Source organism: Poecilia reticulata, unplaced genomic scaffold, assembly GCF_000633615.1.
Source record: "Poecilia reticulata strain Guanapo unplaced genomic scaffold, Guppy_female_1.0+MT scaffold_159, whole genome shotgun sequence".
Classification (NCBI taxonomy): Eukaryota; Metazoa; Chordata; class Actinopteri; order Cyprinodontiformes; family Poeciliidae; genus Poecilia; species Poecilia reticulata.
Window position 1 is genome coordinate 253,926 of NW_007615017.1, and position 12,401 is coordinate 266,326.

The window sequence follows — 12,401 nt, forward strand, 5'->3', positions numbered from 1 at the left end:
AATGGTGACGTCAGAGAAGGAGGAACCTGTGCCTGGTTTTGTGGACTCTGATTCTGGGAGCGTCTCCAGTCTGCCTGTCCTCTGCGGTTCCAGCTCCGTGTCCTGGTTCCGGTTCTGGTCCTGGTTTCCTCCTGAAGCTCCAGCCGTCTGTAAGTACCAGAACCCGTCCTGCTTTAAACTCGACTCTGTTGTTGACCATCAGGAGCGCCACACCCACTGGTGGAAAGTTACAGGAGCGGATCTGCAGCTGGAAGTGTTTGATTGGACTGGAGACGCGCTGGACGAGTTCAGGTCCAAAACATCTCAGCGTTTTAACGCCCAGGCAGCTGAGAAACCAGTTTTAGCGAAACATCAACCAGCCTTTATCAGGCCATGTTTTCCCCACCAGCAGCCAGATTTCCAGTTTTCATCATCCATGGACTCGGATTTATGAATCCTTCAGAAATTAAACTAGAGAATTGAAAGCGTTTGTAATGATGATGTCATGAATTCATCAGCTTCTGATTGGCTGATTCACAACCTTTCTGTGGATAAAAATTCAAAGGAAATCGAGAATTGGAAGACGACCAAAAGCTTCGTGGTCCTGATCCATAGTGAAACCAGTCTGGTACCGACATGGGCTGAAGCCGAGCAGAGAGGAAGAAGTTCTTCATCTCTGGTGTCTGATGAGACGCATAACAACCATCCTAACTGTGAAGCACGGTGGTGGCAGCAACACGTTATTAAGCTCAGCCCATAAAACGCCAGTGGATTCACTCAGAACAACCCGGTCCATATGTTTCAGTGTGTAACTGTCAGGTGGTCATAATGTTCTGCTCAGTGTGGAACCGTCCTGTTTGATCCAGCTCTGATGCAGTTAGCATAGCGTTCATGCACTTCCTGTCTCCTCAGGTCTTCTCAACATGTTTCTGACCAGAAGTTTGATCGGTGGCATCATCAACGTCGTGAGGTGAAAGCTAGCGTTCCAGGCTAACGGTTTCCATTGGTTTCCATTCACTATGCTAAGCTAACCGCTTCCTGTTTCTCCGTCCAACAGCAACATCGACCCGTCTAAGTTCAAACCCTCCGACCCAGTAAGTACCGGCAGCAGTCTGTAGGGTCCGCTGTAGAGAGATGTGTTCAGGCAATGTTTGTCTAGATGAGGTGAAGAGGCCTCGTGTAGCTACGTACTGGCAGATGAGGTCAAAGGTCAGATAAGCAGCAAACAGCTGCAGGAGTTCTGATGCCTCAGGGCTGAGTTTCCTCCCTGACCGTTCTGGGTTCGGACCATGTTGGGGCTGAAGGCGCCGGCCCACAGAGGGCGCCTCGTTGCTCTCCCTCAGTCTCACACAGGCTGCTTTTTCCCCCAGCCGCCGCCGCGCCGACCTCTGAACTACGGAGAGGCTCACGAGAACGATGAGGAGAAGCAGTTCAGGAAGGTCTTCCAGCAGCTGGCCGGAGACGTGAGTTTCATCACACTTTATCGGGTTTTCCCTGACCTGCAGCTCCGACCAGGACCAGAACCAGATCTGGTTCCAAGGTTCTGTCTGAACGAGTCTCGGTTCCACGTCTACTTGAGTATAAACTGGTGACGCGACTTGTTGACACGTATAATGAAGATCATTTTAGGGCCTGTAATTATTCAATCACATTTTAATCAACAAAACAAGCAACAGTTTCAGCCCATGAACATATTTTCCTCTAGAATAAGTAAAGATGAGGTCCAGGGTGGACTAGCACAGCGCCGCTGATAGGCTAACTCCGTTTAGCTCACACTGAACACAGCGATAGTCTGTTCCATCATCCAATCAGATCGATAGAAGCAGAAACTGGAAATTAGAAGCAGCAACTTCCATCTCAGCTGTCAGCGCATGTGGCTGTGCATCAGATTTACAGGCGTACCAGAAACGCACCAATCTAAAGGTTCTGGCTGGAACTTTTGTAAAAAAAAACAACAAAAAATGATTAACTGCATAAAAAATCCTAACATTTTAAAATCATTAATTAATCAAAATGAACATGAAAGTCTGTCAGTACTGCTGCTGGTGAGAACCATTAGTTCACAGGAAGCTCAGAGGTCCAGATTAGATCTCCTGGTTGTCATGGGAACACTGGTGTCTGCAGGACGAAGGGGAACTCATCATCATCATCATCATCATCATCATCATCCCCTTCACGTGTTTGTTTAATAGAATGAATTCTAGAATAGCGCCTCCTGGTGGCTGCCTGGCTCTGATTGGCTGAATTGTTCCTGATTGGTCATTTATTTCCTCTGGCTTTGGATCCAGTTGGAGGGATTTTTGATCACACTTGTTTTGTTGTTGTGTAACCATGGCAACAAGGTGTTGTTTGCTTAGAGAGAGAAGGCGGATCATAACGGACACCGGCTCTGATTGGCTATTCGTTGGAGTTTTTCTAACCGTAGAGACAGAGAATTTCATGAATGAATGAATGAATGAATGAATGAATATGCTTTATTAACCCTAGAGGAAAAGTCAGCAAAAGCAAAGGAGGTGGATTAGCCGAGCTAGCTAAAAGCTGAAGATGTCATCCATGGCATGTTGCTATTTCACTTCTCTGCTGCCTGGTGTTGAGCTGTTAGCGTGTCTGGATGGTCTTCAGTCAGAGGCCCCTTCAGATTCACTGCCACACTGACAGCTACTGGAGAGCCGCATCATCCTTAAAGACCCTGCAGTGGCCTGAGTTACGACATTTAATTTCCCTTTGGAATTAAATCCAGAAAATCAGTGAGCTTCAAAATAAAATGTGAACCACAGGATGACAGGTTAATAACACAACTAAACTATATTTAGAGTGATAAAAAGTGTGAGGAAAAGTTTGCTGGAAGGAAAAAGTCTTTTTAAGGGGAGCCTCCAGTGGAGGTTCTAACCGGTTTCTGGTTCTGACCCGACCTGAAGCGCTATCTGCTCTGAGGTCAGCTTGGCAGTTAGCTTTACTCCTCCCTGCTGCCGTTTGTCTGATCTGTCCTCTAGCTGTCAGCAACTTCATCACCTCTCACCAAACCCGTCTGCCTGCCGACCCGCCCTCCACTCCTCCGGAACCGGTTCCGACCCGCCCACTCCATTCCACCAGAACCGGTTCTGCTCACAGATCCCACCAGATTCTCAACAATCCACACCAAACTTCTCTAACGTCAGAGAAACAGAGACAGGCGGCTCTCACTGGGCCGGCCAAGTTGGGTTTGGAGGTTCTGGTTCTGACCCAGAGCCCGTCAGTGTCCCAATCTGTGGGCAGCATGCGACTCCGTCTGGCTGCGGGGCGTTTCGCTGCATTCCTGACGTTGTTTGGCAGGGCAGCGCTGTGTGTGTACTTGTTTTCATGACATATCAGGACATTGTTTTGATAATGCACCTTCAATATCAGGACACTTGGAAAGAATGAGGACATTTTTCACATCCTCGTTTGTCAGTGCGTACTGGAGTGTTCTAGAAGCCCAACATGCCTCTCAGACTTTACTGCTTTCACTGATTTACGTCTTTAAACGTGAAGCAGTGCAGAGCATCTTGTGGAACTTCAAGTCCTGTTTAAGGAATGCAAGTAACCTTTTATGTGCTTCTGTTTCACGTACTGTGGGTGTGTGTGGGTGTGTGTGTGTGTGTGTGAATCAGCCGGGGTGTGTGCACCAGTTCAACCAGTCAGCTCTGTCTGATGGTCACCTGAGCTGAGTGGAGCCACCAGGATCTGTGCTGCGTTTAGGAAACGAGAACTTCTCAGTGTTAGTTTGAGAAAAAGCCAATAAAGTTGTGTTCTGTTGAAGAACCAGGTTCAGCTCCAGAACCGTCCCAGACTGGCTGTTGGGGACAACAGGGAGGAGTGGTTCTGGGTGTTGCTGTGGTTCTGATCCCAGTGGTGAGTCAGAAAGAGGCAGAACATCAGAGAGAACCGGGTTGAGTCAGGTTGGCTGTGACTCACTGTTTCTGAGCGAAAACCCAAATCCTGGTGCAGGAAGCAGCTACAACAAACAACCAGAGCTAACGGCCTGGAATGGGCCCAGCAGAACCCACCCAGGATTACTGGGTTCTGCTGGGTTAATATAGTAATAATAAATAGTGACATTTATGTATTTATTTATTTGATTTCACATTTTTGTTCTGATTAAAGAAGATGACTCTCTGCCTTTGTATGATCTGAACATGACCTCTGACCCTCCCTGCCTCTTGGGGGAACCTCACAGACTTTTTGTTTTTTCTTTTTGTGCTGATTTATTGAAGACTGACCTTTGACCTTTGTCTTCTTTTTGACCACCCTGGAACTGAAATAAACAAAACACGGAGTTGGCTAGCTGACATCACTAACTGCGAGCTAGCACATCGATGTTCATAACTTTAAATGTAAATAATCAAACCGTTTTCACAGAAAACAGAGAAGATGATTATTTTGTCATAACCAACACTTCAGCATTACTGTCGGCCATCTTGGAGTTTCTTATTCCTCTGTTTTCTTTTTGTTGAGGAATCCAAAACAATGTTGGACAATAACCACCAGAGGGAGCTGTAGGGCAGAACAGTCTGCAGAAACTATAATAGAAAACTGAAAAGTATGGCAGGCATCTGAAGAACTCTGTAGAATCTCCTCTTGTTCTGAAACATCTGCAGGTTCGATGGAAAACAGTTTTCAGATTCTCAGCTGGGTTCAGGTCTGGACTTTGACTAGGCCATTCTAACCCATGAATCAGCTCTGATCTCAACCGTACCAGCCTCAGGTGGCAGCTTCGCTCAGCGTGATGCTGCCACCGCTGTGCAGAATGGTGCCTTCAGGAGAACAGTTTCCTCTGATCATCTGTGTGTGTGTGTGTGTGTGCGTGTGTGTGTGTGTGTGTGTGTGTGTGTGTGTGTGTGTGTGTGTGTGTGTGTGTGTGTGTGAGCAGGACATGGAGGTCAGCCCCAACGAGCTGAAGGACATCCTGAACAAAGTCATCTCCAGGCGTGAGAACTTTTCCTTCTCTCCAGCACCAGCTGCCAGGTTGTCGTTCCGCAGAGGTCAAAGTTCAGAGTTCAGCTTCTGTTTTCTTTTTTCTCCTCAGATTCGAACCTGAAAACTGACGGCTTCAGTATCGAGTCTTGCCGGAGCATGGTCGCTGTCATGGACGTATCCTTTCAGCAGTGGTGGAGAAAGTACTCAAAAAATGTACTTAAGTAAAAGTACAAATACACAGACAAAAATGTACTCAAGTAAAAGTCAAAGTACCACATTAACATTTTACTTAAGTAAAAGTAAAAAAGTACTGGTTTTTAAAAATACTTAAGTATTAAAAGTAAAAGTACTTGCTGAATGCATTGCCTAATCACTAATATCATTAAGTGGACCGATCATATGATCATATGCCACAGATAAAACATGTTTTTATTGCGTTTATTCTGTAACATAGATTAGACTTAGATATGTGATTCTATGCATCATAATTTCAGGGATGGAAACATCTCGTCTCCTGTCCTAACATAACATGAACTTCACTTTTTTTGCCACACATTTATTTTGAAAGAAATCCAACTGGCAAAGGAGGACATGGAACCAAGGAGCCACGTAGCAGAGTTGTAGTCTAGACCACTGAACCCAAGACCAAATCAAAACCAGCACCCCATGCTACATGACAATAAAATTTAGTGCACTTATCAAAACTGCTTCTCAAATTGATCTGAAAGATTCACTTTCCCACCTAGATATTAAATACTTAGAGCTGAAATAAATTTAACCAGTATCAATTCAAACTCTTCCTCATTCTGTTTTGCTTTCATCTCTGTGCCACAATCCACAGAGGTCTCCTGCCATCCCTAAAGAAATAACGCCCTGTGCGGTTGCCCATATTGCCAATGTCAGAAATAATAATTGTCTGCACCATTAAACATAGCAATTAACAACGCTCAACTATGAACACTGTCCAAGGCCCAATAAGCAACAAGTAACCAAGCAGGAGGAGCACCGTGACTGTTCTCATCCTCCCTCCTGCTGCAATGTCTTCCACCACGACAGGTGACGAAAACAAAGAGCAATGAGCATGTTCTGTGTTCTTACGTTCTTGTTTTATTTATTCACCAATTAAATATAAAGATATTTTAATGAAATAAAATAGCTACTGCAGTCTACGCAGAGCATTACAAGAACAAAGAACGGCTCTCAGTGAGGCTTCAGCACTATATGACTTAGTCAAGATCCGTCCAGAAGAATCGGATCGTCCATGAATGTCATATTACAATATTGCACTTTGGTCACAGCATTGTCCCATATCTGCGACATGTCAGTCATGCAGATGCAACATGTGTCTCAGTCAATACAGCTAGCTTTGCTAGCATCACGTCCACGGATCTTACCTTTCTTTAAGCTTTCCTTCCAAGTGACGTTAAAAATTGGACAAAGTCCCACCGTCTGTGAAAGCGAAGCGCTGCTGATTTTACATGACGCCATATCTTATGATTTATGCAGCGCTATTATATTACTGACGCTCAGAGGAAACCACTGCGCATGTCTTGGAGCTCCGCGTGCGAGTAAAGGTGGAGCCGATGGGTGACAACAGACACTAAGTCACGTTATTGCTTGGATTTTACGGCGCCACCTTAAGACCCTGAACTTCACATTTTAACGGAAAAAAAGAGCAACTCGACTTGGATGTAACAGTAACGGACAGTTTTGTAGAAATGTAGTGAAGTAGAAAGTACAGATACTTACTGTAAAATGTAGTGGAGTAAAAGTAGAAAGTATCCATTATTAAATCTACTTAAGTAAAGTACAGATACACGAAAATTGTACTTAAGTACAGTAACGACGTACTTGTACTTCGTTACTTCCCACCACTGCCTTTCAGCCTGCAGGCTTTGCTCTCTTCCTGCTCCTGAGTTTGACCTTTAACCCTTGACCCGACCCCCTGCAGAGCGACAGCACAGGGAAACTGGGCTTCCATGAGTTTAAATATCTGTGGAACAACATCAAGAAGTGGCAGGTAGGCGGCGGCGCCGTCAGGGCCGTGTTCTGGGTGTGACAAGCCGCTCATGGTTCTGGTTCTGTCTGCAGAACATCTACCTGTCCCACGATAAGGACCGCTCAGGAACGATTGGCGCCAGGGAGCTGCCGCACGCCTTCCAGGCTGCAGGTGAGAAACCCGGCTGGCTCAGATGATCGGGAAAGGTTGGGAATGGTTTTTGATTCCACTGCTGGCTCCAGGTTTCCCTCTGAACGACCAGCTCTACAAACTCATCATCCGCCGCTACAGCGACGAGAACGGAGACATGGACTTTGATAACTTCATCGGCTGCCTGGTGCGGCTGGACGCCATGTGCCGTGAGTTACTTCCACAAAGCTCTGCTTATGGATTTATTCACATTTATTTCATCCAAAAGATTCATTTTAAGGTGAAACTGCTGTTAGGTTGAAATTAAAAAAATGCAGACGGAATAATTTGGGTTATATTGCCAAATACTTGGTTAGCAAGTTAAATATTGACCCCACAGTAAAATATTGAGTTCAATATTTAGCTTCAGGGAAAATATTGAACTTGCTAAATAAATATTTGATTTAAAAATGTGTATTTATTTATACATGAATGAACAACATGGTGAAAATATGACAGAAATGAACCTCCATTCTTTTTTCTCATGATCTGCTGTTAATTTTAGACTATCGTTACAAACACATAGCTCTGCATCAACCAATATTTGATAAAACATGGAACTTCTTACTGTCTAGAAACTTTCTATAAAGTTGATTGTGATAAATTCAGCAGCCTTCCAGACCCTGGAGGACCTGAAATGTTTCCTCCATGAAGAAATAAAAACCTGTTTTTAAAATGCTTCACCCTGCAGCATCATATTAGTGATGATGATGATGTTGTGTTTGTTCTCAGGAGCGTTTAAGACCCTGGACAAGGACAACAGTGGCACCATCGACCTGGACATCAAGGAGGTTTGACTTTAGAGATTTGATCTGGGTCTGAGGGTTGGCGTCCCGACCTGATGGCCGCCTGCTGGTGGTTAATGTTGTTGCATTTCCTTCTAGCTGCATATAAGTAATTTATAGGGAATTATTTAAAGTTTCTGGTTGTTAAACCGTTCTTTAGATCATCATTCTGAAGCATCATCATTCATTCTGCTCATCATTCCTGCAGAGTTCAACATTTCAAAGCTTTTCCTGTAAAGTTTGAAATAGAAAAATGTCATAATATTAACAATAATGCTGTTATTGAATATATCTGATGGAGCCACATTTTCTCCACTAACCTCTTCTGCCCCCATCTTAAGTATCAGTTAAACCCTAACTAACATAAAGCTGTGTATCATCTGCATATGGTTCAATTCAACCATCATTTTGCCAGCGTTTGTGCTGCTCATGAGGCAAAACTGAGGGTAAATTTATTCCTGAGTTAGTTTACTGTGGTTTACTGTATCACATACTGTAAACCAGTATGTGATACAGTAAACCACAGTATCACATACTGTGGTTGATGCAGAATATCAGCTGAAGAGTCTGAACACCAACCGTCTCTGTCTCACAGTGGCTCCAGCTGACAATGTACTCCTGAAGCAGCGAAGGGAAAACTTCTCCTGCTCTTCCTGGTTTTCTCTCTGCGGCCAAAGAAATGGGACCAACTGAACAAAACGTTTCCTCTGGGACCAAAGAAGAGTTGGTGCAGCTTTGCTTCTGCTGCCAGGTGGCGCTGTAGCATCTCTGTTACACTGATGTCTGTATTTGATTTGAAAGATCTTCATGCTGAGTCTGAAAAAATTCTCAGTGTTTTAAAGTTTTAAAGTGACCCAACTGGAAATAAACTCTTAATTCTTTCCTGTGAGTTTGCTTTTTATTCCACACACACCAATCAGAAGTGTTATAACCCTCTGGCCTGTTATTCATTTTCAATAATTGATTATTTTCAGTTCCTTCTGAAGATGTTTTACCAGAGCATTGATCTCTTCGGTTTTTATCCAGAACCAACCGGTAAATGAAGGATCCAGATTCATCTGATTAGTTTCATTTCTCTCCATGCTGCTGCCCTGATTGGAGCGTGTCGGTGTTTTTCTCCAGGAATGAATCTGTTTCCTCATCCAGGAGCCGTTTTCAGACTCCAACATATAAATGAAACATGAAAACTTCCACCTGATTTCAACCACATTGGAAAAAATGTGTTCAGTCTGAGTTATTACCTTATTTTTCTATTTTCATGAGAAGTGGAATATTTTAATGCTACTTTTTGTCCTACATGTTGGTGATATTTTTATTAATATTATTGCATAAATAGGTGTAAACAATGTTGAACAAAAACATATTAACTTAAAGATGCATGTTTTCAGGAACAAATAACATTCAAAACACCTTTAAAAATAAATGATATACACTATAAACAAATATCTACATATGAAAAGCAGAATTTGTTCTGAATACTTAATTTTTAATTGACATTTTAACTGAATTTTTCAGGATTTATTTTCCTATTAATTTTTTATTAGATGTTTTTCACTTTTATATTATGTAATCATTATTTTTGTTGTATTTATTTTGTAACTATTCTAAATATAATTAGATAAACGGTCATTTGAGGCAATAAATGTATATTTATGAATACATTTGCTATCTTTTAGTGTCTAGCAGTGAATGGGGTCATCGGCTACATAATAAAAGTTATTTATGTCTATGATCAACTACAAACAAGCCATGGCTCCTGCGCATGCGCACAGTGTGAATTTAGTTCAAAAGTGATCAGCAGATGGCGGTAGTGAGCCAGTCAGATTACAGATACAGGATAAAACACAAACATTTTATTTGACTTCTTCACTTTTATAAACTGAAACTAAAGATAGATTATATTTTTAAATTTAAACCTAGAAAATACTTTTATTTTAAATATTTTTCAATTTTGTTGGTGTTTTTTAGTGTGTGGGGATCGTTTCTGGAGCTGGGGCGTGTTTGCTTGGTGAGGAGGAGGAAGAGGAAGAGGGTGGGGATGTTGAAGAGGAGCGACAGGTGATCAGCAGCAGCTGTTGGTTTCAAGACAAACATCTGAAGGAAACGAGCAGAAAACAGGAGGACTGGGAGATCTGATGAAAGGTAGGAGAGTTTCTGTCACTTTGGAGGATGAAAGCTGATCAGGGAGGAAGAGGAGCTAAAGGGAAGGATGTAAAGGCTGAATCTTTCAATCAGCTGGAGTCCTTGTCAAACGGTGTTTTTGACTGAAGTCCCAGAGGGTTAGAGTCCCAGTTAAATGACGTTTAACTAAAAGGATTTATGTTTTTATCTTTTTTCATCTTTTTTCAGAATCTCTTTCTCACTGTTTATTTAATGTCACCTGCTGTTTTTATTTTAATTATGTAAAGCACTTTGAAATGCCTTGCTGCTGAAATGTGCTTTACAAACAACATTTGATTGATTGATTAGTTGATAAATAATATTTATCTCTTCCTGAGTTTAACAGATAAAAAGTTTAAACATTTTTACTCCCATCAGAAACTTCTGGTTAGAAGACGAGCAGAAAGTCAGATAATCCAACCCGTCCAGTCCTGAATGAGACCGAAGCTTCAGAATCACAACTGAAAGGACAATAATCATCATGATGAAGATGATTAGATCAGATCATTACGCCTCTTCCTCCTCCTGCAAGCAAACCGCTGAGTTTACAGGAAGATGAGATTCTGTTTTTAGATTGTTGTACAAAAATATTCTGGAAAGATGACAATCGTATGAATAAAAAAATGTGAAAAATACTGTTTCATATTATAAGGCAGTTTTATTCTGAATGAAAAAAATGGGGCTTTAGTGATGCAGAGCGTTTATGTTTTTATGATTTATGTTAAATATGCTGATGCACTTTAATTTCCAGATTTATTTATTTATAATTGTATATCAGACTTTATATAGTCCAAAAACAGACTTCACCTCTTCAAAATAAGAGCATGAATATAAACATCCAAATACTTGAACAATCAATAACAAAAATTCCAACACAGATGTTGAACTTTATTAAACTGAAAGTTTAAAAAGGATCCAAGAAAATGAGATCTTAAGGATTTATCTGAAAAAATTAATTTAGTGGAAGCCAAGTGAGCTAAATGTTTTCAAAGTTGGCAAAGAAGCTAAATGCTAAGCTGAAAAGCTAATGCTAAGCTGTGTGCCCCCCACTGGGTGGTGGTTGGATGTAATCAGGACATCTCGTTGTGTCCAGCAGACTCGGCCTCTCCTCTGACCAGAACCTGAACCAGAACCTGAACCAGAACCAGAACCAGAATCGGTTGTGGTAAAATGGCGTCCAGCTGTGCTGACCCGCCCGTCCTGACGGAACAGGAGGAGTTACAGAGGAGAGCCAATCAGGTCACAGATGAGGTGATGACATCACTAATAGCTGTAACAATTTGAGGAAACCAGATCGATGGTCTGGATTATTTCTATCAATAATTTTCAGATGATCTGTTCAGCATAATAATCCAAAATCCAGTTTGGTTCTGTTCATGTTCTTATTGGAAAACTGGATCTATTCTCCCAAAGTCTAAAAATAACCCAAAGACACTGCGAGGGATCATCGCCGTCATGGAGGCATCGCAGCAACACCTGGCTCACCTGGTTGCCATAGAGACAGCCCTAGGTGAAGTCAGCGGGGGGGCGGTGCTAAACTCACACACACACACACACACACACACACACACACACACACACACACACACACACATACTGTGGCTCGTTATTTATCAGCTCCTCAGCGTCTCAGTGGGGACGTCCCCCAGGACAGACAGGATGTTGACAGAGGACGGCCGCCGACTCGGCAGAACCTGCAGCATGTTTAAACACTGGATCAGAACCAAAACACAGTCAGTTCTGATCCAAACCGTCTGCAGAAAACCTGAAAACAACAAAATTACGTTTTAACTGAGGCAACATTTCTTTATGTTTCAGTCCCTGGACAGCACCAGACGGATGGTTCAACTGGTGGAAGAGGTGCTCACACACACACACACACACACACACACACACACACACACAGGACTCCAATATTAACTTTCAGTCTCTTTAAACAAACAGCCCAAAGGCCTCAGATTATCTAAATTCTGCTCAAACTGAATTAAATGTTGAAACCACATTTTAGTCAATATGTCAAAAACAGTAAAATTATTGATTATTTCCATTTTAATATAAATCTGCAACATTTACAGCTGAAACCAGAAGTTTACATGCATCCAATAAAGAGTCTTTTTATTTTTGAAAGTTGAATCAGAACCAAATTTCTGATTGGTTTAAAAGTTTGGTTCTGGTCAGAATAATGAGAGAGAATCTGAGATTTATTATTAATATCTTCTAGATCAGAAGTTCACAGCAGATTCTACTGCAGAAAATATCAGTTTACTTGATAATGAACAGATGAAGAGATTCATGTTCTCCCCTTGCAGAGCAAAGACCTGGGCATCAGAACTGTGGTGATGCTGGATGAACAA

The 12,401-nt window shown here is 42.2% G+C and overlaps 2 protein-coding genes across 3 annotated transcripts in view; both read left to right on the top strand.

Moving 5' to 3' along the window:
- Window positions 1–19: 19 nt before the first annotated feature.
- Window positions 20–8,776, top strand: LOC103460031 (calpain small subunit 1-like). Its single transcript, XM_008401994.2, has 11 exons — window positions 20–149; window positions 892–949; window positions 1,037–1,073; window positions 1,350–1,442; window positions 4,868–4,925; window positions 5,024–5,088; window positions 6,866–6,934; window positions 7,006–7,084; window positions 7,156–7,272; window positions 7,835–7,893; window positions 8,483–8,776. Exons 2-11 carry the CDS (start codon window positions 903–905, stop codon window positions 8,507–8,509), a joined length of 651 nt encoding a protein of 216 aa, XP_008400216.1. The 5' UTR covers window positions 20–149; window positions 892–902; the 3' UTR covers window positions 8,510–8,776.
- Window positions 8,777–9,869: 1,093 nt separating this feature from the next.
- The window catches only part of LOC103460030 (synaptosomal-associated protein 25-like), a 9,266-nt gene continuing 6,734 nt past the window's right edge, over window positions 9,870–12,401 (top strand). Inside the window, exons 1-4 of one of the 2 annotated variants that reach the window (XM_008401992.2) lie at window positions 9,870–10,029; window positions 11,141–11,298; window positions 11,866–11,907; window positions 12,357–12,401. In XM_008401992.2, coding sequence (XP_008400214.1) covers window positions 11,218–11,298; window positions 11,866–11,907; window positions 12,357–12,401 — 168 coding nt within the window. In that variant the 5' untranslated portion in view covers window positions 9,870–10,029; window positions 11,141–11,217. The remainder of the gene's footprint in view (window positions 10,030–11,140; window positions 11,299–11,865; window positions 11,908–12,356) is intronic. The other variant, XM_008401991.2, reaches the window with a different exon arrangement.

Bases quoted from the DNA above. Each gene is read 5' to 3' on its own strand.
- LOC103460031 (XM_008401994.2), top strand. From the start codon at position 903: ATGTTTCTGACCAGAAGTTTGATCGGTGGCATCATCAACGTCGTGAG. The intron at 950-1,036 runs GTGAAAGCTAGC...TCCGTCCAACAG, and splicing joins GGCATCATCAACGTCGTGAG to CAACATCGACCCGTCTAAGT. The intron at 4,926-5,023 runs GTGAGAACTTTT...TTTTCTCCTCAG, and splicing joins GAACAAAGTCATCTCCAGGC to ATTCGAACCTGAAAACTGAC.